At 42.5% G+C, this 27,002-nt stretch overlaps 1 protein-coding gene across 1 annotated transcript in view; it reads left to right on the top strand.

Annotated features, from left to right (window-relative positions):
- PLG (plasminogen) overlaps positions 1 to 27,002 on the top strand; it is a 47,700-nt gene that overhangs the window by 1,038 nt on the left and 19,660 nt on the right. The window contains exons 2-10 of the mRNA XM_070796489.1: positions 4,044 to 4,179; positions 5,735 to 5,841; positions 9,930 to 10,044; positions 12,123 to 12,262; positions 14,238 to 14,358; positions 16,036 to 16,154; positions 17,969 to 18,131; positions 18,805 to 18,950; positions 24,871 to 25,030. Coding sequence (XP_070652590.1) covers positions 4,044 to 4,179; positions 5,735 to 5,841; positions 9,930 to 10,044; positions 12,123 to 12,262; positions 14,238 to 14,358; positions 16,036 to 16,154; positions 17,969 to 18,131; positions 18,805 to 18,950; positions 24,871 to 25,030 — 1,207 coding nt within the window. The remainder of the gene's footprint in view (positions 1 to 4,043; positions 4,180 to 5,734; positions 5,842 to 9,929; positions 10,045 to 12,122; positions 12,263 to 14,237; positions 14,359 to 16,035; positions 16,155 to 17,968; positions 18,132 to 18,804; positions 18,951 to 24,870; positions 25,031 to 27,002) is intronic.

The following is a 27,002-nucleotide window of genomic DNA, read 5'->3' as shown; positions in this document are numbered from 1 at the left end:
GGGGGAGCCTGGTGGGCTGCCGTCTATGGGGTCGCACAGAGTCGGACACGACTGAAGCGACTTAGCAGCAGCAGCAAGCATGTCTTTGAGGCTCCTTTTTTTTTGACAATTTTATTGAGATAGAATTCACATACTATACAATTCACACATTCGAAGCATATGATCCAATGGGTCTCCGCATTTAGAGTTGTGCAGCTATCACGGTTCCTTTTAGAACATTTTTATTAACCCCAAACTTTAAAATGCACGGCATCACCGACTCTGTGGACATGAGTTTGAGCAAGCTCCAGGAGTTGGTGATGGACAGGGAGGCCTGGTGTGCTGTTGTCCAAGGGGTCGCAAAGAGTTGGACATCGCTGAGTGACTGAACTGAACCGAAACTTTAAAAATAAACATAAGGGATGATTCATGTTGATGTATGGCAGAAACCAACACAATATTGTAAAGCAATTATCCTTCAATGAAAAATAAATATATTTTGAAAAAGCAAACACAAGAGCTCTATAAAATATGTCCTATAAAGACTGAAATTAGATCTTTTGAAGGGTTCTTTGAAAGTAGAGCAGGCCAGGGTATAAATGAAATCAAAACAAGAAACTTTCCATTTTTATTATCCTTTAATTAATTTACCTTTAATTATGTTATTATGTTTCATAGCATATACCTGCTGAGACCTACCTTAGGAGCTGATATGACAAAGAAATATCCCCAAAAGGAATAAATTTTTTATTTCTAGGTTGAAAGGTTGAAAATCCCCATATTTTCTTTCTTTAATTCTAGAGCTCATTTGACAGTGGGTTATAATAGTTTATTTATTGACCAAGAAATATTAGAGAAATCTTTTCAGTAAGAAAATTATTTTTATATTCTAGACTGAATGTAGATGCATATTGTGATTAAAACAAGTATACTTTATCAATAATGTGGGTTTTTTTTTTTAAATCACAGTAGTATATGTATGTGCCCCCATGCTTGTGTGTTTGAAAGAAAAGACTTGGCTGTTTGTGAAATGCAAACTGCTTATCTGCCTCTCACTGAGAACAGCTGTAAAAGGAGATTTTTTTCCCCCTTTCCTATAAGGGTGGGATGATTTGAGAGAACAGCATTGAAACATGTATATTCCTGTATGTAAAATAGATGACCAGTGCAAGTTTGATACATGAAGCAAGGCACTCAAATCTGGTGCTCTGGGACAAGCCAGAGGGATAGGGTGGGGAGGGAGGGGGGCGGGGGGTTCAGGATGGGGGACGACACATGTGTACCTGTGGCTGATTCATGCTGATGTATGGAAAAACCCACCACAATACTGTAATTATCTTCCAATTAAAATAAATTAATTTTTAAAAAAGAAAGGAAAAAAAAAGTTATACCCTGATCTATAGAAATTACCAAAGCACAAATGTTTCTGGAAAGGAGAGTTCCGATTGGGAGAAAAATGCAGGATGAAGACAGCGTGGGTCTAAATATGCATTTCTCTATAATCTTGATACATGTATTGAATGATTTTTGGTGTATTAAGCTACATCAGTCAACTCCTATTCAAGGGTGGAAGGATCCATCCTTCCAGTTTGGAGAATCTTAGGTTGAGGAAGGAAAAGCAGAGGCAGGGAGAACGTGGGCTCTGGGAACGGCTGTGTCTCAGTCTGGGACAGTGCATCACCCCTGAGCAAAGCATGTGTCCAAGGTGGTCAGGGATGGCCCTTCGGAGAAAGAGCATCTGGCCCTTAATGATCCTTCCTACTGGCTCATTTTCATCAGTATCCAAACACGCTCCTGAATGTCTCATCTTAAAAAATTTCCCAGAGGACCTACAGATGATCTGTACTAATTGAAGTAAGTCAGACAGAGAAAGACAGATATCATATGATATTACCTATACGTATAATCTACAAAAAAGATGCAGATGAAGTGATTTGCAAAACAGATATAGACTCAGAGACATAGAAAACAAACTTCTGGTTACCAAAGCAGAAAGCAGGTGGAGGTATAAATTAGGAGTCAGGGATTAGCATATATAAAATATATGTTATATGTTGGGATATAATACCATGGGATTTTCCAGGCCAGAATACTAACCCAGGTCTCCCTCATTGCAGGCGGATTCTTTACCAGCTGAGCCACAAGGGAACCCCTATGTTGGATAAAATAGATAAATGGGGACCTACTTTTGTGGCTCAGGGAACAATACTCAATAGCTTGCAGTAACTTATCATGGAAAAGAATATAAAAAAGAATATGTATGTACAACTGAATCATTTTTCTGTATACCGGAAACAAACATAGCATTGTAAATCAATGATATTTTAAATAAAAATATTAAAATATTAAAACATTAAAAATAAAAGTATTAAAACATTCCTGAGACTTCATATGGCCTCTAGGAGATGCTCCTTTCACAGCCAGGCTTCTGAAAAGACTTGTCCTCCCAAGACGTTCCCAGCGCCTGTTCTGGTCACTCTTCAAACCACTCCCTTGGGCTTTGGTCTCCACTCCGCCCCCTAAAGTGGTCAAGGTTGCCAGGTTGCCTAATCCCGTTTAGGCAAACTTTAGGAAACTGCCGTCTCCAGGGTATTAACCTCTTTTTAGCCCCTCATGCTATGAGCATGGCTGGTGTTCCATTCCGGAGGGTGGAGGGGAGCACCTCGAGGCGTGGAACAGAGCCACAGCTGTCTCAGGGCCCATGTTGGCCCTGCATCACTGAGTTCTCTTTGCAGCCCTGTGGTGGGGCCACAGCTGGGCACCCCCTGGCCACCCTCTGCAGTAGCCAGGGGCAGAGTGAGCTTCAGACAGACTCTGTGACTCAGATTCTATCTCAGAAGAAAATCGAGACCATTGTTCGTACCAGACTCTTGCTGCAGTTCCCTCAGAAATGCCAGATCAAAGAGCCCAAAATGGTTTCTTTTTTTAATAAATAGTGAGGGGTCACTGTGCTAAGCCCAGTATAAAAATGACCGTGTATTATGGTCAAGATTTAGTCCAGATCTTATTTCTTCTCAACATCATCAGCTCAACAAAGTTTTTATATCTGGTGGTGGAACCATTCAGAGAATGCCTGTCATGTTAGTTTAAGCAACACTGTCAGAACAGAAATGTGTGCTATGGGAAATCAAATAATGGCCTCTAGGTTCTGTTTAAAAAGTTATGACCAACCTAGACAGCATATTAAAAAACAGAGACATTACTTTGCCAAAAAAGGTCTGTCTAGTCAAAGCTATGGTTTTTCCAGTCGTCATGTATGGATGTGAGAGGTGGACCATAAAGAAAGCTGAGTGCCAAAGAATTGATGCTTTTGAACAGTGATGTTGGAGAAGACTCTTGAGAGTCCCTTGGACTGCAAGGAGATCGAACCAATCCATCCTAAAGGAAATCAGTCCTGAATATTCATTGGAAGGACTGATGTTGAAGCTGAAGCTCCAATACTTTGGCCACCTGATGAGAAGAACTGACTCATTTGAACAGACCCTCATGCTGGGAAAGCTTGAAGGCAGGAGGAAAAGGGGATGACAGAGGATGAGATGGTTGGATGGCATCAGCAACTCAATGGACGTGAGTCTGAGTAAACTCTGGGAGTTGGTGTTGGACAGGGAAGCCTGGCTCGCTGCAGTCCATAGGGTCGCAAAGAGTCGAACACGACTGAGTGACTGAACTGAACTGAGATTCTATTTAGACCCAGGGATGGACAAATCAGCATCAAAATTGCCCCAGGATGGTCTCCTAGTGCTCCATCATGACAGGCAATTACTGGCAAACACATCAAATTTTTTCTTACTTAAGGTTTCATACCCATTAATGTAGTAATGTGGAAATTGTTAAGCAGTTCTAATCTACTAATTTAGCAATGCAGTCAGCCTTGTAACATAGCACTATCTGTTCGTGGGACTGCTTTCCTGGTTAGTCCTTTGTGTTCACAGCCACCTACTTGCTTCCAACAGAGCAGCAAATTTTACTTGGTTGACACAAAGTGAATACTTTACAAGTTCATGATAATTATCAGCTGTGTCGATGCATTAATCAATTGCTCCATTTTAATTTTACTTTTGTAGGTCTCGGAGACCTCCTGGATGACTATGTAAACACCCAGGGGGCTTCCCTGCTTAGTTTGAGTCGGAAGAACCTGGCGGGAAGAAGTGTAGAGGACTGTGCAGCCAAGTGTGAGGAGGAGACAGACTTCGTTTGCAGGTATGTCCCTGGTAACTGCACCTACACAGAACTCTTGTTGATTGAGACACATTATGTTGATCACAAGATATTTGCTCAGGGATTTATCACTGAAAATAGGATTTAATAGGAATTTCATGAGGTTAGAGTTTGGAATCTGTATTTGGTCCCTGTATCTGAAACCATACAATTTCTTGTGAAAGATAATTAGTGTCCCTTTTAGAAAAATGCCCCAAAAGGAAATTATTTAACACTTGACATCAGCAGCTATTGTTACGAGCTGTAGCTTTTTCACATCATTGTTGGTAAATATTTATTGAGGATCATGTGACTGGAAGTGTCCTAGACCTTAAGGGGCCCTGAAACACAGATACAGTGATCTGGTGTACATATATATATATATATATATATATATATATATCTGATAAATTTTATATGTGATATATAAAATCAGTATATATGATAGATTTTTGTGTAGACCCGAAAACAGTGCTTGCCGTTTTGTATTTATGGTATAGTCACAGAAACTGGATAAAATGTAAAAAAAAAAAATACAGCCAATTTGAGATATTGATAAAATCAGTATGTGCTCTATTAAGATTTAGAAGAAAGAACAATCTCAAGAGTTGAGACAGCCAGGGAAGGCCTGGGGTGGAGTTGGGGGGAACTGAGCTGGGCTTTGAAGGGTGAAATGTTGGTAAATAGTGACCAAGCGGGAAGGATTCTAGGCAGAGGGCAGCCTGTCTGGGCACCTGTGAGAGGGACCGGGTCAGCTGATGCAAAGGTTCATGTAGAAGATGGGGATGGAAAGGAAGCCTCTGACAGCTTTGATGGCGGGCTCAATATCCACACAGGACGAGTGCAGGGCTGGGGGCTGTGAGAGAAGGGCTAGAATCAGAGGCATCATCAAGGGGGAAGTTAGAGGTGTCCACGTGGACCGTCTCGGGGATGAGTTCAAAGAAGCTCACTTGCTTCTTTCCCACACAAAGCAGATATTCTGGCGCCTCATTAAGAACAATGGGTGAAGAAAGAATAAAGCAGTTAAAATAGAAAGAAAATGGGGAGGGGAAGAAGGTAAAGGTAGAAGAGAAAGAAAGAATATCTACCATGTTGCTGTACCCTTTCATTATGGTGCCAGGTTGAACTGAAAGTGAGTTCTGAGCTCCTTGATTCATCGAAAGCTGTCTTTAGAGTTTCTTATTAATTGCTTTGCTGCTGCTGCTGCTAAGTCGCTTCAGTCGTGTCCGACTCTGTGCGACCCCATAGACAGCAGCCTACCAGGCTCCCCTGTCCTTGGATTCTCCAGGCACGAACACTGGAGTGGGTTGCCATTTCCTTCTCCAATGCATGAAAGTGAAAAGTGAAAGTGAAGTCGCTCAGTCGCGTCCGACTCTTAGCGACCCCATGGACTGCAGCCTACCAGGCTCCTCCGTCCATGGGATTTTCCAGGCAAGAGTACTGGAGTGGGGTGCCATTGCCTTCTCCGATTAATTGCTTTACACAAAGGAAATAAGAGTGGTGTTTAAATTCCTCTACAGGGAGGACTAGAATGGTGCTTTCTGTTTCTCTTCTGCAGGGCATTCCAGTACCACAGTAAAGAGCAACAATGCGTCGTAATGGCCGAAAACAGCAAGAACACCCCCGTCTTTAGGATGAGGGATGTCATTCTATATGAGAAGAGAAGTATGTACCATGTTTTCTTCCTCCTTCTTCTTTCTCTTTCTTCTTTTCCTTCCACTCTCCCTTCCCTCTCCACCAGCCCAGTTACTATCTGTAATTTATCAGACCAGCAAATGGAGGAGCTATGGCGCACTGAAAATGAACTTGGAGTCAGACGGTTCGGCCACTAACCCACAATGCCAACCCGAATATAGTATTTCACCTTTTAGGTTTCATTTCTCTTGATTTCAAAACGCAGGGATTGGATTTACAAAATCACCTCTGCTTCTGTGACCCTGAAAATAAGATATTAAACAATATCTTATTTAAAGATATTAAAATATTAAGATATTTAACTGATTATTTTAATATTTTAAGATATTAAGATTTAAATATTAAGATATTTAAATAATATCTTATTTAAAGATATTAAATAATATTTTCTTCTTATTTTTAAGAAGAGTCCACAAGTTCCTTATGATCTTGGTTTTTTTTTCTTTTCTTCAGGGACCACCGTCTGTGGTCTGAAGCCTGGAGCAATAGCAAAACCGAGGTGTTTTCAATCTGCAGTAACATTTGAATAGGGACAGTATCCTTAGTTCTACAAGTTCTACTTTTCTTTCCATCATGGCCCATGTTTCCCCTAGTCTCTGAAATGGTGCAGAACTCTGAAAACATGCAGAAGTTGCAGCTCATTTTCGAGAGTTCCTTAAAATCTCTGGATCCTTCGTTGTTTAGGATCACGGATGGCCTAGATTCCTTCAGAAATTGTGTGTCTTCGTAGTCGTGCACAAGTTCATTAAGTCTGTACGAAGATTCAAGTGACTTATGATGCTTTACCGCTACTTCCTATTCTGTTGTTGGTGGGGTGTCAGGACTATTTTGCTGCAGATATTCTGCTTCACAAGTGTTGAAGACAACAAGAAACATCCTATTTCACATATTCTTGACAACAGCTTGCAACGTTCTCTCGAGTTTCCCCACCAAACTCTAAGATTTTGAGAGGTGTTTTTTAGGTTAGGATTATATCTACGTGGTGGTTCATCTTAGCTTTAAGTGCTGTGCATCTGTTAACTTCACTTTGGGTCCACTGTTGAGCTCTAACTCTTGAGTCTAAAGTGCAGATTAAATCTGAAGTTCATCTGTGGACATTATTAGTTCTTGCAGTTACTGAATAAAGAGATACATGGGCTTACCCAGTCTATCAGACATTTAAAAAATGCTGGTGGGATTCTGTGTGCAAATGCTACCATTTAAACATGTCCTCTGGTAAATGGTTAACCAGAAGGATCAAGGGGGTGACCTCTAGGCTTCGTTTGGCTAGTTGAAGAGTTGCCTGTTTTCAGGGTGACGGAAAGGAGCCAAAGGTTATACAAACTGTGGCGGGTACAGACAAACAAAAGAGAGGGAAAGAGTCAAAAGTCAGTCGCTTTCGGGCGCTTGTGTCTTTACTGTGGAATATTGACCCACTGCAAAATTACCTGCCAGGGTGTTTCTGGGAACAGTCAGTGTCAGATCAGTTTCATCTCCACTGGGCACCAGGGCCACTGCCACCACTTGGGTCTAAAGCTGCCCTCGTCACCACAGCGGCTGGTCCAGAACTGCCCTGCTTCGAACCCTCAGTGCCCTTAGAAGAAAGTCCAAATACTCACCAGGTGCTACCGGGCGCTGTGTTACTCGGCCTGCCTTGCGTGCTGGGCTGATCTCTGTGCCTCCTGCAGCAGGCGGAGCACAGGCTTGCTCATCCTGACCCTCCTCTGTTCTTCCGGCTCCTCGTTGCCCAAGTTGCAGCTTGAGCATCCCCTCCCCTGACCCCGTGGCCTCTGGAATACCTTGTTTACCTTTTTTGATAAGTGTAACATATCGACTGGCATCATATATCTCAATGAAGATATATCTGCAATCTTTATACAGAGTGTTGAGTTTAAAGCAGTAGTTACTATAGGTGTGTTAGAAGTATTCTAGGTGTGTTAGAAGTATTCTACCCAGAAAATTGATCAATTAATTTAAAGCATTGACATGTATACACTGAGTGCTAAGCTGCTTCAGTCGTGTCTGAGTCTGCTATCCTATGGACTGTAGCCCACCAGGCTCCTCTGTCCATGGAATTTTCAGGCAAGAATATTGGAATGGGTTGCCATTTCCTATTCCAGGGAATCTTCTGAACTCAGGGGTTAAACCTGCGTCTCTATGTCTCCTGCATTGTCAGGCGGGTTCTTCACTACTAATGCCACCTGGGAAGCCCAAGATCACCGAACTGAGCTCCCAGTGAAACATAGCAGCTTCCCACTATTTGTTTTACACATGAAACACTATCATGTGTGAAATAGATGGCTCGTGGGAAGCTGCTGTATTACACAGGCAGCTCCGCTCAGTGCTCCCCGGAGGGGTGAGCTGGGGGGCTGGGAGGGAGACTCAAGAGGGAGGAGATGTACATATATATATATATATATATATATATATAAAAACATGCTTATGGATGATTCACATTGTTGAATGGTAGAAACCAACACAACATTGTAAAACAAATATCCTCTATTCAAAAACATTGAGTGGGGAATCATAAAAGATAATACAAATATACTTTAAATATTTTATATTTTATTTGAAAATACAAGCTTATGCTGGTACCTTTGGATGTAAAGCAGAGGCGTTTTTTCTTTGAATCTGGAGCCACCAACAGAAGTTATCTAGAGCATTTCTTGTATAAACCACACTTATGAGTTATCTACCATAATCAGTCCTTCTCTTTGAACTTGAGCAAGTCTAGAGATACCCATTAACAATCTGACTGTAAAATTCCTTTATATTTTCATGATTCCCCTCCTCTCAAACTCATATCAACAACACGAATGGACTGCTGTCAGTGGATTTGGTAACAATTTGTTCTGGCTGCACCCTGTGGCATGGGGGATCTTAGTTCCTAGACCAGGGAAGGACCCTATGTTCCCTGGCGATGAGAGCACGGAGTCTTCACCACCGGGCCACCGGAAAGCCCCTTGATAACAATTTAAAGAACTACTCTACTTTTTCAACTACTTGAAACTATTTATCTTAGTTTATTAAAAAAGTTCCTTCCCCTCTCCCTTTCATTTATCAGTTTAGATCATCCGTAATCAAATAGAGCTGTATACAAAGTTTTGGAAATAAAAACAACTGACTCTTGGTAAGCGTATAACCCAACTGGTGGGAACAGAGTGGGCCAGCACTCCTGAAAGTGGCTTGCCAGCCACAGATGCCCATCCTGCCACATGTGGGCTGCAGGGGGGCCCCTGGCAGTATGTTTTAAAGGCAGGATGGGGCCCACTGGGTAACCAGCAAGTTGTTAAAATGGAGGCTGGTTGAGGGCATCTTCTGTAAACGTTGAGAGTAGACCACAACTGTATTACCCTCTTTGGTACTTTTTTCACACTTAAAATACCACCGTGAGCCTAGAAATGGCTTGCATCTCTCTCAGCCTCTGTGGGTCTGCCCATTCCACGAAGAAGCCCTCACCCACTTCCCATCCACTCCCTCACAATGTTATTTATTTTCTCTGTTACACATGTTGCCATGAGGTTGTCTATTTCACAATCTGTGTCCTTGATTACCTTGGGGCCCCAGACTCCACTGAGATGTAAGCTCCACTTGGGCATGACCTGTGTGGTTCCTACTCCAAGCGTCCCCAGCACCTCCAGCACGCAGCATCTGCCTGGCACACGGGAGGGCCGGAGCTCTGGAGAAAGGAATAATCCCACACGTAACTATAATCCCTTGTTGCTGTTGTTTAGTTGCTAGGTCATGTCCGACTCTTTGCGACCCCATGGACTGTAGCCCACCAGGCTCCTCTGTTCATGGGAACTGTCCAGGAAAGAATACTGGAGAGGGTTGCCATTTCTTTCTCTGGGGATCTTCCCAACCCCAGGGATTGAACCTACCTCTCCTGCACTGGGAGGCGGCTTCTTTACCACTGAGCCACCAGGGAAGCCTGCAATAACTCTTACACAGACCGTCTTTGTAGATAGTGGGTAACGCTGTCCTTTCTCTCAACGTGACTGAGCAGCGCAGGGCTTCCTTGCGATTTTTCGTCGTTGTGGTGAAAGGGTTTGACCACTGTTGGGGCTTCCTTGCAGTCTACCTTTTGGAGTGCAAGACCGGAAATGGGCAGACCTACAGAGGGACCACAGCCGAAACAAAAAGTGGGGTCACCTGCCAAAAATGGAGCGCCACTTCTCCACACGTGCCCAAGTAAGACTTTCTCTTTTGTCTCCGTGTTCACCTCTTATCCTCAGAACGATTCTGTTACTTCTGACTCAAATCAGAACATGTGACTAGACCAGCAGGCATGGGGAGAATCTTACTGATGCTGGTACAGAGCTGCTCAATAATTGATGGCATAAAAGCAGAAAACGGCTGCTGTCCATTCATTCTTGTGTATATGCTTTTTTTTTTGGAAGATTTAAAACAATAAAAAAAGAACAATAAATTCTAGAACATGAATTCTAGGCTGAGACTGAGAAAATAAAAAGATGATGATGTTTACAATTCAATCAGTCTAAACCAAATGTGTTCACATCAACATTGCAAAAAACAGATTAGCTTGCAACTTGCCTATTATTTATTTTAATGTCATTTTTTATACTTTGCCCAATATGGTGTTCAGTTCAGTTCAGTCACTCAGTCATGTCCGACTCTTTGCGACCCCATGAATCGCAGCACGCCAGCCCTCCCTGTCCATCACCAACTCCCTGAGTTCACCCAAACTCATGTGTATCGAGTCGGTGATGCTATCCAGCCATCTCATCCTCTGTTGTCCCCTTCTTCTCCTGCTCTCAATCCCTCCCAGCATCAGGGTCTTTTCCAATGAGTCAACTCTTCGCATGAGGTGGCCAAAGTATTGGAGTTTCAGCTTCAGCATCAGTCCTTCCAATAAACACCCAGGACTGGTCTCCTTTAGGATGGACTGGTTGGATCTCCTTGCAGTCCAAGGGGCTCTCAAGAGTCTTCTCCAACACCACAGTTCAAAAGCATCAATTCTTCGGCGCTCAGCTTTCTTCACAGTCCAACTCTCACATCCATACATGACCACTGGAAAAACCATATTAGGTGGTATTAAATTCTCATTAACAATGCTTATCAAGTGGGAATTTAGTGTCTATGATCCTCCCCAATCCCAAATTGTCTTTAGCCATCCTTATGAGTTGGGCTTCACTGGTGGCTCAGTGGTAAAGAATCCACCTGCCAATGCAGGAAACATGGGTTCAATCCCAGGGTCAAGAAGATCCCCTGGAGAAAGAAACAGCAACCCACTCCATTATTCTTATCTGAAAAATCCCATGAACAGAAGAACCTGGTGGGCTACAGTCCATGGTGTCGCACAACTGAGAGACCAAGCAACAACAATAACAAGATGAAGTCTCATATTCCCAGCACACTAAGGCTTATTGAGATTAAAAAGATAAACCAAATGGCCAAGTCATAGAACGGCAAGGGTCTGAGAGAGAATCTTGGTCATCTATACCCCAACCGGCGAGGAAACTGAAGTCCCAAGAGCACCAAATCTACCAAAAACAGGTACACAGAAGAACCAGAAACAAAATCTGCCACTTTAGATTCAAAGTCTTAGGTTTTTAACCCAATTTCTTATTGCAACACAGCAGCTCATCTCTGAAAATGAGCTTCACTCTATCCTCCCACTCGCCCATTAATTCTAGACATACCTCAGGAAGGGTGTGGAGTTTGGCATCAGACAGATCTGACTTTAAACTCTTGAGATGCTATTTATTAACTGCTCAAGCTTAGGTGAGATTTGATCTGTTTCACATGGCTGTGCCTCAGTTTTCTGATCTGGGAAGTGGGAATATAATAACACCTTCCTGATGGGCATTTTTATTGACTACATTAGAGAATGTATAGAGAGACTTTAGCATAATGCTTCATGCAGAGTTCACACAGACAAAATGGTATCAACTGTATTATTTTTACAGAGAGAAGGGCACCTGATAAAAGCAGGTGTTTGGCATGTCTCATGAATTTGGCAGGCTTTGAGGGCTTTAAATTTCTACTGTGCATAATACACTTTGACTCTACTTCTAAGACTTGGCTGTTCACACAGTAATAACAGTGATATTAGCTACTCTACTGAACAGGCTATCAATAGAGACTCTGAAAACTGGATACAAATGCTATTGGACACAGCCGAAATATAGTTGGATGACACAATCTCAAACCACAGTTGGGAAGGGCGGGGGGGTCTTATCCTGCCCTGCTGATAACATGTTGATTTTTAAAATATAGTCAAAGTGACTCTTTTCCATCCTCTGCAGGTTTTCGCCTGAAAAATTTCCTCTAGCGGGACTGGAGGAGAACTATTGCAGGAATCCAGACAATGATGAGAATGGGCCCTGGTGTTACACCACAGATCCAGACAAGAGATATGACTACTGTGACATTCCCGAATGTGAAGGTCAGGGATGGCTCTAGAAAAAGTTTTCCTATTCTTGCCTTTATGTATGGAGTAATTTGCTATAAATTGATTATCTGTGGGGATATTAGTAATCAATTAGTGCTGTGTTTGACGTCATCAAGTAATACATGACCTCTGGGAAAAGACCAAAATTTTGCAGAATTTCCATTATGGATCTAAATTATCTTTATTAACATGTAGTTCAGGGTTCGGGGTGGGGAACGCATGTGTGCCTGTGGCGGATTCATTTTGATGTTTGGCAAAACTAATACAGTTATGTAAAGTTTAAAAATAAAATAAAATTAAATAAATTAAAAAAAAAAAACCATGTAGTTCAACAGGGACAAATATAAAACGAGTCGCCAGTCCAGGTTCGATGCACGGTACTGGATGCTTGGGGCTGGTGCACTGGGACGACCCAGAGGGAGGGTAGGGGAGGGAAGAGGGAGGAGGGTTCAGGATGGGGAACGCGGGTATACCTGTGGTGGATTCATTTCGATATTTGGCAAAACTAATACAATATTGGAAAGTTTAAAAATAAAATAAAATAAATAAAAAAAGTTAAAAAAAAAAACAGAACTAGATGTAAACTCTAGATGCACACTTCTTATGCTTAAAGCTCTGACACAGTTTAAGCCAGAAACATATTTGCAATTCAACTGCTAGCATAAAACCACAAAATCAATACAATTCAAACACACAACATTAAGTTAACAGGGTAGACTTTGTCATGTTGTTGAAACCAAGCCATGAACCAGTTTTTAAGTCAGCCATCTATTGTTTTAATGGAACAACCAATTTAAGAGCTCACTTCAAAAGTCAACGTCAAAAGAATGTAAAATATCCTATGGGAAAATGTTCTTTACTTCATATTTCCTGCTACATTTATTGATGCAATAGGGGGATGAATGAAGGTGGGGTTTGCATAACCACGTGGTTGAGTCCATACTGGCTCAGTTTCCCATCACTTCCTCTAGTCCAACCTTTGGCATTCTTTATTTATTTGTACACCATGTTATGAGGTCATCTGGCCCTTTACTGACATGCGAGTATCCTTTTTATATCAAGTCTGCTTCTGTTTTCCTTATTGTCACATAAAAATTCAAGTCGTATATTCTTCTGCTATACCACATTATATTAAGCATTGCAACGTTTCCATTTTACAGGGATGCAAGAAAGAAAAACAACCAGTCATGCTTCTCAATAATAATGATAAAAAGAGAAGCATTGTCCCTTTAGGTGAATATTGTTTCTCTCTTGAGGTCACGAACACAAGCAAAAACCCTGGCAGTAAAATTCTGAGAGGCTGCCGGCTTCTTCGGCAGTTATCCAGACAGAGAGAGCTTCCCAATGGCTTGATGGGAAAGAATCTGGCTGCCAATGCAGGAGACACAGGAGATGCGGGTTCCATCCCTGGGTTGGGAAGATCCCCTGGAGGAGGAAATGGCAACTCACTCTAGTATTCTCGCCTGGAAAATTCCATGGACAGAGGAGCCTGGCAGGCTACAGTTTACGAGGTCACAAAGAGCAGGACGTGACTGAGCAAGCATGCATTCAATCAGAATAATTCCATAGGAATTTTTTGGAAGACAGACCTCAAATATTAAAAAAATTCTAGTAGAGAATTTACAGATTCCTGAGATTATATGCAATCTCTCCCCACAACCACCAAGAACCAACACATGTAGCAACCTTGAAGACAAAGCATTATGGAGTTTCTGGATTTGGTCACAACTGTAATAGTAGAGAAGGTATAGACCACATCTGCTAATTCTACCATTTGAAAAAGAGAATGACGTTTTAGATTGTATTAGAAAATTAAGCCTTTATTGCCAATTTTGTTGCTAGGTAATTGGTGGAAAATTACCAACGAACAAGTGGTAAAGGTATTTGAGACACTTCTAGTGATAGTCTAGTCTTTACCCTTTTTTGCTTCATTCATTTCCATTTCTTTCTTCCTTTCTGTTCTTCCCAGATAAATGTATGCATTGCAGTGGAGAAAACTATGAGGGCAAGATTGCCAAGACCATGTCTGGACGTGACTGCCAGGCTTGGGACTCTCAGAGCCCACATGCCCACGGATACATTCCTTCCAAGTAAGTCTCCCTGGCAGTGAAATTGGATGTTTAAGCCTCTGCAATGCTATGGGTAATTTAATATTATCTAGGTTTTTTAGCATTCCTCAAAAAGTGAACACACCCAGTGTTTTTGAATTTCAAAGTTTGCATTTTCCTACGTGACTGCAAAAGAAGTACACATTCTTTTTTTAAATTTATTTATTTTTATTGAAGGAGAATTGCTTTGTAGAATTTTGCTGTTTTCTGTCAAACCTCAACATGAATCAGCCATAGATATACATATATCCCCTCCCTTAGAAGTATACATTCTTACTAGTTAAAATGTGGTCCATGGAAGGGTGCTGTCACCTAAGCGTTTGTTAGAAATGCAGAATCTCATCCCCACTGAGTCTGCATTTGCACTGTAACTAGATTCCTGGCTAATTTGTAGGTTAAATGTAAGAAATATAGATATATGCATCCATACACACACAATATATACATCTCACCTGTGTGCTTTCCAAATATTGCCCTTCTCTTTGTATTCCTTTCTTTTTCTTCATGCTGATGAGATTCAAAGCTTCCTACCCTGTGATCTGTAGGTGGGCTTTAGGGCTTTGTGAATCCCTCAATATTTTATGTGTGTTTATACCGGTGTATTTTTATGGGATGGAGGATCCCTAACTTTCACTAGCTACTCAAAGGGGGTCATGAATCTATAGTAGAAAAAAGAGTCCCTGATCTAGAAAGTAATGGTGGGGATAAATTTCTGCATCTCCTATTTCATATTAATTGTACTTAAAACACCTCCCTCTCTATAGCTGCTTCTGGTCATTCTCTTCATTTTTTGATGACTACAGGATTATAATGGGGGTTGTAAAAACTTACAGGAAAAGAGACTAAGTCACAGATTCCAGTGTGGAAAACAGCTCCCCTGTGTGTCTGTACCTCCTGCTTCAAATAGCTGTCTTAAATCACCGCTGCTGTTATTTTCTTTTCCCTACTGTATTCCAAAGAAGAAACACAGTGAAGGCCTTCAGCCTCAGAATTGGTTAAATTTACTTCCCAGAAACTGGAAGAAGATTGCCTAAGCCATTGCAGGTTGCTCTGCCCATCCTGACAAAGCGTTTACAGTCTCAGGAAGGGACATGAAATGAGCCCGGAGGGACACGAGGTGTGGCGTTCATCTCACAGGCTCCATCACTCGGTCCCTGCTGCGGGGGTGCTCCCTGGCCTGCACACAGGGACATAGCTTATCTGTCCCCGTTTCTACAAGTTTAAAGATTAGCAGGCTCAGAACCGGGTAGACTAGAAGGACCATTCCTTTAACCTATGAAGACACCAACTTCTAGGCTGCACTGTTTACTAAAGAACTATCTCTAGCCAGTGAGTACTTTGTGTTTTAAAAATTGCTATTAATTGCTGCTGACTCATTGAAGTTGGCTGACATAAGTTTTCCAGATGGCCCAAATGACAAAGTTGATCCTGTTCCATGATTGTGGCACATGTAGACTGTTAGAAAATCAATCCTTGGAACACTCAGCTAATCTTTCTTATGAGATGGTCATCACACCGAGGATAACCTTCATCCGGTCCCCTCCTTGGGTGCCTGACTGTGTCTAGCACACAGCGGTGCTCAGTATTTGCTCATTTGAAATGATTCTCATCTGTGAAGGTAAATGTTCAGTGCTGTTAAAGTCCTTCTTGCACCTTCAGATTTCCAAACAAGAATCTGAAGATGAACTACTGCCGTAATCCTGATGGGGAGCCCCGCCCATGGTGTTTCACCACCGACCCCCAAAAGCGCTGGGAATTCTGTGACATCCCGAGATGTAGTAAGTATGGTTCCGACCCAGTCCTCAGGGACCTTCACCTGCTCTCTCGGAATCAAGAGTGCTGTGCCTGGAAAGTGCCCCACAAGTCCTATGGGATGTGATTACTCTTTTAAAACAGTTTATTGGTTACTATATGTAATTGATCAGAGCATCTATTTTTTATGTTTTTTTTTTTTTGAGGGGGGGTCCTCTTTTGCCCCTTCTGAGTACAGATGAATGTAGGCTTTTGGGAGTGATCTCTGGTACCCTCCCGTTCTCTAGTTAAAGGCAAATCAGACCCACAGCTTCTGGTACCTGGATTTCATTATCAGCCAGTGAAGTGAAACTCAGTCGTGTCTGACTCTGGATGGTAGCCTACCAGGCTCCTCCATCCATGGGATTTTCCAGGCAAGTGTACTGGAGTGGGCTGCTGTTTCCTTCTCTAGGGGATCTTCCCAAACCAGGGATTGAACCTGGGTCTCCTGCATTGCAGACAGACGCTTTACCGAGTTCTTTCTAATTGTAAGCAAAGTGCTGTCTCAGGACGTACAGTTTTTCCGTGTGGCCAGCTTGGGAGGCAGTGGCAGGAGAAGAGAGGTCTGGGGGAGAAGATGAAATGGCAGACCTGCCAGGAACGACTTGGAAAAAGCAGTTTTATCATATTTTCCTTCTATAAGGATTTGAAGCAAGGTGCTGAACAAGGACAGTTGAGACTGTTAACAGGACTCAGTGGGTCCTGAGGTCTGGCTTCCTATTCTTCACTCAGACGGTCACGCTAGAGTGACCAACGGGACTCAGTACTCCCCTTATGAACATCAGTTTCTCTTTCAGTCTCTTTTTCCCTTGAGGCTTTCCTTCTTTAAATTGACGTGTAGTTGATTTCCAACATTGTCTTAGTTTCAGGTGTATAGCAAAGAGATTTGGTTATACGCATGTATGCATATATCTGTATTCTCCTCCCCCCGACTCTTCTCCATCATAGTTTATTACATGATATTGAATATACTTCCGTGTGCTATACAGTAAATCTTTGTTTATCTGTTTTACGTATGACAGTGTGTCTTAAGAATCTCTTGATTTCTCACTGCGTACCCTATTCCTTGGAGACACTATTTTCTTTCTTCCCATGGACTCTCTCTGTTGTTTGTGGAATACTCGGTGTCAGTCAGTTATGTGTACTTAATGAATCATTTATTCTTCAGAAAGGAAGCTGGTTCATTGGCACATGTGCAGATTTGGGGTAGGATACGACACAGTTGAGCCTCACCGTGTGGGTTGAACTGAGACTATAGAAAACAGAGAATACAGAAAGAAGCATTTACTCCAAGGGTCTTGTCCCTGGAGGGGTTTTTCATAAGCTGCTGCTGCTGCTAAGTCGCTTCAGTCGTGTCCGACTCTGTGCGACCCCACAGACGGCAGCCCACCAGGCTCCGCCGTCCCTGGGATTCTCCAGGCAAGAACACTGGAGTGGGTTGCCATTTCCTTCTCCAATGCATGAAAGTGAAATGGGAAAGTGAAGTCACTCAGTCGTGTCCGACTCTTCGCGACCCCATGGACTGCAGCCTACCAGGCTCCTCTGTCCATGGGATTTGCCAGGCAAGAGTACTGGAGTGGGGTGCCATTGCCTTCTCTGTTTTCATAAGAGGGTCTCATAAACATTGATTCTACCACATTGGCTTCTTCTGAAAAATGATAAACGACACTCAAATGCAGGATTCTGGAAGGATAAGAGGAAAAGAAGACAGACTGACACTCTCTGCCTCCATCTCCCGTAACTTCCACCTGTGCCTTCTTTACGTAGAAGCACTCACTGTAACATATCTTCCCCATTTAAGCCACACCCCCGCCATCTTCTGGGCCGAAGTATCAGTGTCTGAAGGGAACCGGCAAAAACTATGGAGGGACGGTGGCCGTCACCGAGTCCGGGCACACATGTCAGCGCTGGAGCGAGCAGACACCCCACAAACACAACAGGACCCCAGAAAACTTTCCATGCAAGTGAGTCCGCTCTGGTTTCATTTCCTTGTCAAGGAAAGGAATGAACCATTCCATCCTTGTCATGGGATGGACAGCAAGATCCCACTGATGTGCCTTGGTTTTAGTGACAATAGGAACCTCGGCTTAAAGCTTTTGGGAATGAAAACTGGTCAAGTCACCTGCAAGGGAAGTGACGTTTAGCGCTGGTTTCCCTAGAAAACTGGTTCTCAAAGTGTGGTTTCCTGGGCCTGCAGCATCAATAGCATCAGGAAGTTTGTTAGAAACTAAACCAGCGACCTTGGAGTGGGTTTCAGCAAGGTTTTGCATGAAATGTACAGTAAGGTTTGAGAACACAAATTCGAGGGCTATGATACATGATTTAGGAGGCAGGAACAGTGTAGAAAACACCCATTGCGTGTCCAGCATGTAGCACAGGGCCTTAGGCACAGTCAAAGATCTATTTTGCTTCATGATACACAGTCAAGGAATATATTTGAATCATTCACCCAAGAGAAGCATCCTGCCATAATTCTATGGACTCCCACTCAGCTTAAGTTTCCATCCATTATTCAGTTGGTATAGTTCTAGAGAATTAACTGGACACACCACCAGTATCACCATTAAGAAGTATGTGTGTACTTTGTTATTTCTTTAGCCTTTTGGAAAGCCAAACTCACAGTTCCTTCTTTTTCAGAAACTTGGAGGAAAACTACTGTCGTAACCCTAATGGGGAGAAAGCCCCATGGTGTTATACAACCAACAGCGAAGTGAGGTGGGAATACTGCACAATCCCGTCCTGCGAGTCCTCTCCGTTATCCACGGAACGCATGGATGTCCCAGGTAAGAAGGGCCATGGGAGCTTACTGAGGGCGCCATTGCTCTGTATTTTTGTATTCCAGAAGCATCACAGTAGCTTTGGAAATGGTTTCATTGTGTTGTGGTCAGAGAACATGCCTTACGATTTCATTTATTCTATTTTTTAAAATTTATTTTTAATTGGAGGATAATTGCTTTACGATATTGTGTTGGCTTCTGCCATACAAGTGTGAATCAACCATGAGTATACCTATGTCCCCTCCGTCCTGACCCTCCTCCCTGACTCCTCTAGGTTGTCACAGAGTACTGCGTTGAGCAACCTGTGTTATATAGCAGCTTCCCATTAGCTATGTATTTTACATTCACTTTAAATTTGTTGAAGCTCATTTTATGGTTCAGAATAAAGTCGTCTTGGTGAATGCTTTACATGCTCTTGAAAAGAATCTGGCTTCTGTTGTTGTGTAGGGTTCTACAAACGCCGACGAGGTCAAGCTGGTTAGTCTTGTTTGGCTTTCCTGAATCCTTGTTAATTTTCTATCTCCTTTTCTGTTGATTACTGAGAGATGATTGGTGATGTTAGGTGTGCATTCGTCTATCTCTTTCCAGTTTTGTGTTTGCTTTGTCTATTCTGGAACTCCTTGTCAGGCACAGACACACTTTGGATCCTTGTCTTTGCAAACAAATGACCCCTTTTATCATTCTGTAATATCTCTCCATGTCTCTAGAAATAGTCCTTGTTCTAAAGGCTACTTTTGCTGATATGAATAGAGCCATTGCAGCTCTGTTTTTACTAGAGTTTGGATGATGTCTTTTTTTCTCAGTCTTTTGAGATGTTTAGACCATTTGCATTTAATGTCATATTGTTAACATGGTTGGATTTAAATCTACCATCAACTTAGTTATTTCTACTTGTTATTTCTATTTGAATTTTGTTCCTTTTATCTTTCTCTGCCTCTGACTTAATTTTTTGTATTGCCTTTTATTACCTCATTTTACTATTTAATGTTTACAATTACACGTTTAACTTACATTTTACCTACAAATAATATTATTTTACTTGATGTATAATGTAAGAAACTTACAACATTGCAATATTTACTCTGTCCCAAAATATCATGCTATTGTTCTGAGTTTACATCTATTATTTTAGAAATCTCACAATAAATTGATACTATTTTTGCCCTGAAGAATCAGTCATTTTTTAAAGCAATTAGAAAGAAAAAGGGTATTATATTTATTTTTATTTATTTATTTCTACCATTTCTTCTATGCTTCATCTCTTTGTGTTGCTTCTCCAGTTTCCATGTGATGGCGTGTTCTTCCTGTAAAAGACTTAACCTTTTCCATTTTTTATAGTACAAGTCTGTTGATGATGAAGTCTTTTAGCATCTGTATGTCAGGAAGAGTCTTCATACTGCCTTTAGTTTTAAAAAACAATTTTTGTTGGGTACAGAATTCTGGGTGGACAATTTTTCCCCTTTACCACTTTAAAGATGTCACTCCATTGCCTTCTGTTTTGAATAGCTTCTGACGGAAATCTGTGTTTCTCTGTATTTAGTATTTCTTTTTTCTCTGGTTGCCTTTAAGACTTCCTCTCATTTTCAGTTTTCAGCAGTTGGTTACAGTGCATCTAAGTGAGTCGATTTGTTTACTTACATGTTTATGGTGCTTTTCCTACTTGAAGCTCTCTGAGCTTCTTGTGTTTGTGGATTATTGATTTTCATTACTTTTGTAAAATTCTCAGCCATCACTGCTCAAATATTTCCTTTTCCCTGCTCTCTCTCTCTGTTTTCCTTTTTGGGACTTCAGTCACCCAAATGTTAGACCATTTCATGCTGTCTCATATCTCTCATATGCTTGTTCTATTTCTTTCCCCACTCTTTTTTTCCTTTTGTGTGTTAGTTCAGATAATATTTATCAATCTGTTTTCAAGTTCACTGATTATTTACTCTGTTCTGTTCAGTCTGTTAATCAGCCCATCAAGGGAATTTTTCATCTCTGATAACATGGTTTTTATTTCTGGTGTTTACATTTGATCATTTTATTATTTTTTAAAAAAATAGTTTCCATCTTTGCTGACATTCTTCATCTATCCATGCACACTGTTGACCAGTATGGTATCTACTACAAAATCCATCAACATATTAATCATAATTACCTTATAATCAGAGTTCCAAAGAAGAGCAAGAAGACATAAGAAAGTCTTCCTCAGCGATCAGTGCAAAAGAATAGAGGAAAACAATAGAATGGGAAAGACTAGCGATCTCTTCAAGAGAAGTAGAGATACCAAGGGAACATTTCATGCAAAGATGGGCTCGATAAAGGACAGAAATGGTATGGACCTAACAGAAGCAGAAGATATTAAGAAGAGATGGCAAGAATACACAGAAGAACTGTACAAAAAAGATCTTCATGACCTGGATAATCATGATGGTGTGATCACTCACCTAGAGCCAGATATCCTGGAATGTGAGGTCAAGTGGGCCTTAGAAAGCATCACTACAAACAAAGCTAGTGGAGGTGATGGAATTCCAGTTGAGCTATTTCAAATCCTGAAAGATGATGCTGTGAAAGTGCTGCACTCAATATGCCAGCAAATTTGGGAAACTCAGCAGTGACCACAGGACTGGAAAAGGTCAGTTTTCATTCCAATCCTAAAGAGGGGCAATGCCAAAGAATGCTCAAACTACCACACAATTGCTCAAAATTCTCCAAGCCAGGCTTCAGCAATATGTGAACCGTGAACTTCCAGATGTTCAAGCTGGTTTTAGAAAAGGCAGAGGAACCAGAGATCAAATTGCCAACATCCGCTGGATCATGGAAAAAGCAAGACAGTTCCAGAAAAACATCCATTTCTGTTTTATTGACTATGCCAAAGCCTTTGACTGTGTGGATCACAATAAACTGTAGAAAATTCCTCAAGAGATGGGAATACCAGACCACCTGACCTGCCTCTTGAGAAATTTGTATGCAGGTCAGGAAGCAACAGTTAGAACTGGACATGGAACAACAGACTGGTTCCAAATAGGGAAAGGACTATGGCAAGGCTGTATATTGTCACCCTGCTTATTTAACTTCTATGCAGAGTCCATCATGAGAAACGCTGGACTGGAAGAAGCACAAGCTGGAATCAAGATTGCCGGGAGAAATATCAATAACCTCAGATATGCAGATGACACCACCCTTATGGCAGAAAGTGAAGAGGAACTAAAAAGCCTCTTGATGAAGGTGAAAGAGGAGAGTGAAAAAGTTGGCTTAAAGCTCAACATTTAGAAAACGAAGATCATGGCATCTGGTCCTATCACTTCATGGGAATTAGATGGGGAAACAGTGGAAACAGTGTCAGACTTTATTTTTTGGGGGTCCAAAATCACTGCAGATGGTGACTGCAGCCATGAAACTAAAAGATGCTTACTCCTTGGAAGAAAAGTTATGACCAACCTAGATAGCATATTGAAAAGCAGAGACATTACTTTGCCAACAAAGGTCCGTCTAATCAAGGCTATGGTTTCTCCAGTGGTCATGTATGGATGTGAGAGTTGGACTGTGAAGAAAGCTGAGCACCGAAGAATCGATGCTTTTGAACTGTGGTGTTGGAGAAGACTCTTGAGAATCCCTTGGACTGCAAGGAGATCCAGCCAGTCCATTCTGGGATTTCTTTGGAAGGAATGATGCTAAAGCTGAAACTCCAGTACTTTGGCCACCTTATGCGAAGAGTTGACTCATTGGAAAAGACTCTGATGCTGGGAGGGATTGGGGGCAGGAGGAGAAGGGGACGACAGAGGATGAGATGGCTGGATGGCATTACTGACTCAATGGACGTGAGTCTGAGTGAACTTTGGGAGTTGGTGATGGACAGGGAGGCCTGGCGTGCTGTGATTCATGGGGTCGCAAAGAGTCGGACACGACTGAGCGACTGAACTGAACTGAACCTTATAATCTCAATCTGATAATCCCACATCTCTGGGTGGCTCTGATAGCCATGAAATTAAAAGATGCTTACTCCTTGGAAGGAAAGTTATGACCAACCTAGACAGCATATTAAAAAGCAGAGACATTACTTTGTCAACAAAGGTCCATCTACTTAAGGCTATGGTTTTTCCAGTAGTCATGTATGGATGTGAGAGTTGGACTATAAAGAAAGCTGAGCACTGAAGAATTGATGCTTTTGAACTGTGTTGCTGGAGAAGACTCTTGAGAGTCCCTTGGACTGCAAGGAGATCCAACCAGTCCTTCCTAAAGGAGATCAGTCCTGAGTGTTCATTGGAAGGATTGATGTTGAAGCTGAAACTCCAATACTTTGGCCACCTTGATGCTGGGAAAGATTGAGGGCAGGAGAAAGGGATGACAGAGGATGAGATGGTTGGATGGCATCACTGACTCAATGAACATGAGTTTGGATAAACTCCAGGAGTTGGTGTTGGACAGGGAGGCCTGGTGTGCTGCTGTTCTTGGAGTCCCAAAGAGTTAGACATGACTGAGCAACAGAACTGAAGTGAACTGAATTTATAATCTCAGTCTGATAATCCCACATCTCTGGGTGGCTCTGAGTCCGGCTCTGTTGATTATTTCACTCACCTGTGGCTTTTTCCCCCTGTTTTTGTGTGTGTTTGTGTGTGTGTCTTGTAATTCTTAATCAATGCTTAGACTTACTTGTAGAGAAACAATAGCTATTGAAGCAACTATTATTTACACTTTGAAATGGGCAGCCTTCTTTTATCAATATGCTATGTGGGTAATTGAATTAATATCATGAGCAGATAAAAGGAATTTCGGTTTTGTTGCTGCTTTTCCCTATGTGAACCGTAGGTTTCAAATCCTCCCAGTGGTGAGGTGCAGTCACCTTGTATCTAGAGTTGGGTCTGGGGTGCTGAAGAGCTTTCTCAGTATTCTTAATCCCTTCTCAACTTTTAGTAATCAGTAATGCCTGCACCACAGAGGTGGGGGGCACTCCACACTTTTAACCTGACCCTATTGATAGACTACGTTTCTTGTTACTCAGTGCTAAGTTTTTGCTGGGGGTAGGCATTCTCTGTCTTCTTGGTCTGCTCTCAGCCTTAGACTCTGGGCCCCTGGTACTGTGCTGTACTTAGTCGCTCAGTCATGTCCGACTCTGCGACCCCATGGACTGCAGCCCACCAGGCTCCTCTGTCCATGGGGCTTCTCCAGGCAAGAATACTGGAGTGGGTTGCCATGGCTTCCTCCAGGGGAGGTTCCCAACCCAGGGATCAAACCCAGGTCTCCCGCACTGCAGGTGGATTCTTTACCATCTGAGCACCTGGCAATATTTCTCAATATTCTTGCCCCTTCTTCCCATGGAACTAAACTCTAAGGTGTATCTGTGTTGAGTCCTGAGTGGAAGAATAGGAGACTTCTGCTTTGTGTTGGTGAAGTATCCTGGCACAGTAGAATTTTCTGCCCCTATTCCAGGGCCCTACGCCTCCCTGAGAAGCAGCTGGTCTTTGCCTGAGTCCCGGATGTAGGACCATTTCCCCCAGCAGCTGAAGGCTTTGGCTTTGCATAAGCAAAGAGTCTGGGGAAAATGCGGAAGGTTTCCATGTCTTGCTCACTGGTACGCAGCCACCACGTGCAGCCTCTACCAAATGAAGTGTGTCTTTCTGAAGACCTGCCCAGTTTTCATGAACACCCAGTGGAGATCCATAAAAGAGAGCTTGCACGGGAGTGCAAGGTCCAATGACAAGCAGTCTGCCCTGCTTATTTTTTCCCCCCAAGTTTTGAATTAACTATTTACCCAAAAGTTAGGTCATTAAAGTCTTAGAATGTTCTGGATCTATTGTTTTCTTTGCATGTCCATCTGCCTCCCAATATGTAAAAAGAGGGCGGTGTTCACTCCCAGAGAGGATATTCTGTTTGTGTAATAAGTTATTTCACACGTTTCTCTGTTCCAGTCATTATTTACTGATTTCTTCTCTTTCAATTTCAGTACCACCCGAACAAACTCCTGTGCCCCAGGACTGCTACCATGGTAACGGGCAGAGTTATCGAGGCACGTCGTCCACTACTATCACAGGAAGGAAATGCCAGTCGTGGTCATCGATGACACCACACAGGCATCTGAAGACCCCAGAAAACTACCCAAATGCGTATGTCTTTGATTTTCAACCGGTAGAGGAGAACCGCCAGCTTCAGTTTCCACTTAAAGGGTTATGCTCGAAACTGAGAAGGAAATGGCAACCCACTCCAGTATTCTTGCCTGGAGAATCCCGTGGACAGGGGAGCCTGGTGGGCTGCTATCTATGGGGTTGCAGAGTCGGACATGACTGAAGCGACTTAGCATGCATGCATGCATTGGAGAAGGAAATGGCAACCCACTCCAGTACTCTTGCCTGGAGAATCCCCGGGACAGAGGAGCCTGGTGGGCTGCTGTCTATGGGGCTGCACAGAGTCGGATATGACTGACGCAACTTAGCAGCAGCAGCAGCTAGAAACTAATGTCTTAGGACCAAATTTCCTTTGGCTCCAGAGAATGAGACAAAATGTCTCAGGCAACTTGCTTTTGTGCAAAATTTCTGAAAGAAGAGAAGCCGGAGGCTGGCTCTCTTTCCTGAGTAGTGTTTCAGAAGCAGGGTGGGATAGACAGAGGGGCTGAGGTCCTACTAGTAGAAAGCTCAAAAGCACAGACGATCGAAGGCTTAGAAATAGGATCGTCCCATAGCTCTTGCTTACAGATCAGTGTCGTCTTTCAGCCGTGGAATTTGATCATTTCGTCTTCCAACTCCTGAAGTGGTTTGTGTTTGCCATTGGGTAATAAATGTAAATATTTATCACCACTGGGTGATCTGTGTATCACCCGACCTGTGTGGACATATTGGGTCCTGAGCACTAGTGGTCTCAAGGAATGTGAATGACCAGAGCATTAAGAGCAAAAGCAGGAAGGCAGATTAGAGTCAGAAAGTACAGATACTGATCCGCAAAATGGACATCAGTGGACAGGTCAGTGGGCAAAATAGTGGACAAGACTCGGACTGATCAGACCAGTTTTTCTGTGACACGTGGCTGTAAAAATATGGAAAAATTTCACATGATGGACAATAGGCAGCATAGGACTGTGACTTTTCGGAAAGGAAAGTAAATTAGATTGAACTTACAATGACCCTGGTTTTCTTCCTGGAGATACTTAGGGAAGAAAGTATCTCTTTGGACTGCAGTGCAAGGAAATGGAGCCAGGGCAGACCACAGCAGTCTTGCTAATCTAAGGAGACAGAGACCAGAGTTGGGGCTTAGTGAGGCAGCTTGGATTGAGTAGGCAGGGTAATCTTGAGAAAGGATCTGTGCAGAGAAGGCACTTTGGAAGTACGTATGGAGTTCTCCTGAAGTCTTTGGCTGAATGCAAAGCTACGCACGTTGCAGGGAGAGATTCTGCAGTGAACAAAGACCAGGGAACCGTGAGATAAATGAAGATTCTAGAACTCCCAGGGCACTAGAAGACTCTGCGTTTGCAGAGTTGAGATTCTTATGAGTCAGAGAGGAGAAACCTCAGGGGACACCTTGACCATTCAGTAAGGAATCCAGAAAAGTCTCGTTTATCAGTTGTTGTTGCTGAGTCATGTCCAACTCTTTGCGATCCCAAGGACTGTAGCCCACCAGGCTCCTCTGTCCATGTATCGGTAGGGTTAGTGTATTCCTTGGATAAAGTCTATTCTAAAAACATCTGAGCAAAGATCAAAAGTAATCCTAAAAGGATCAAAATGATCTCCAGGTAAATTAACTGCCTGCCAGAGGAAAACGCAAGGGTCTTGAGAGGACAATACCAAATGATTCCAGTAAGAAGACAAGTTAATAAAAATGGACAAAAGACTTCAACCATTTAAAAGATGTTCCACAGAGAAAGATACACAAATGGTCAATAAGAACCTGAAAAAATGTTCAACATTTTAGCCATCACAGAAGCAAGAATTATAATCACAGAGCTGCTGCTGCTCAGTCGCTCAGTCATGTCCGACTCTTTGTGACCCCGTGGACTATAGCCAGCAGGCTCCTCTGTCCATGGGATTTTCCCAGCAAGAATGCTGCAGTGGGTTGCCATGCCCTCTTCCAGGGGATCTTCCTGAACCA

The sequence above is a fragment of the Bos indicus genome, chromosome 9 (genome assembly GCF_029378745.1).
Source record: "Bos indicus isolate NIAB-ARS_2022 breed Sahiwal x Tharparkar chromosome 9, NIAB-ARS_B.indTharparkar_mat_pri_1.0, whole genome shotgun sequence".
Lineage (NCBI taxonomy): Eukaryota > Metazoa > Chordata > Mammalia > Artiodactyla > Bovidae > Bos > Bos indicus.
Note: the sequence above shows the minus strand (reverse complement) of the source record. Positions and strands in the feature narration are given on the sequence as shown.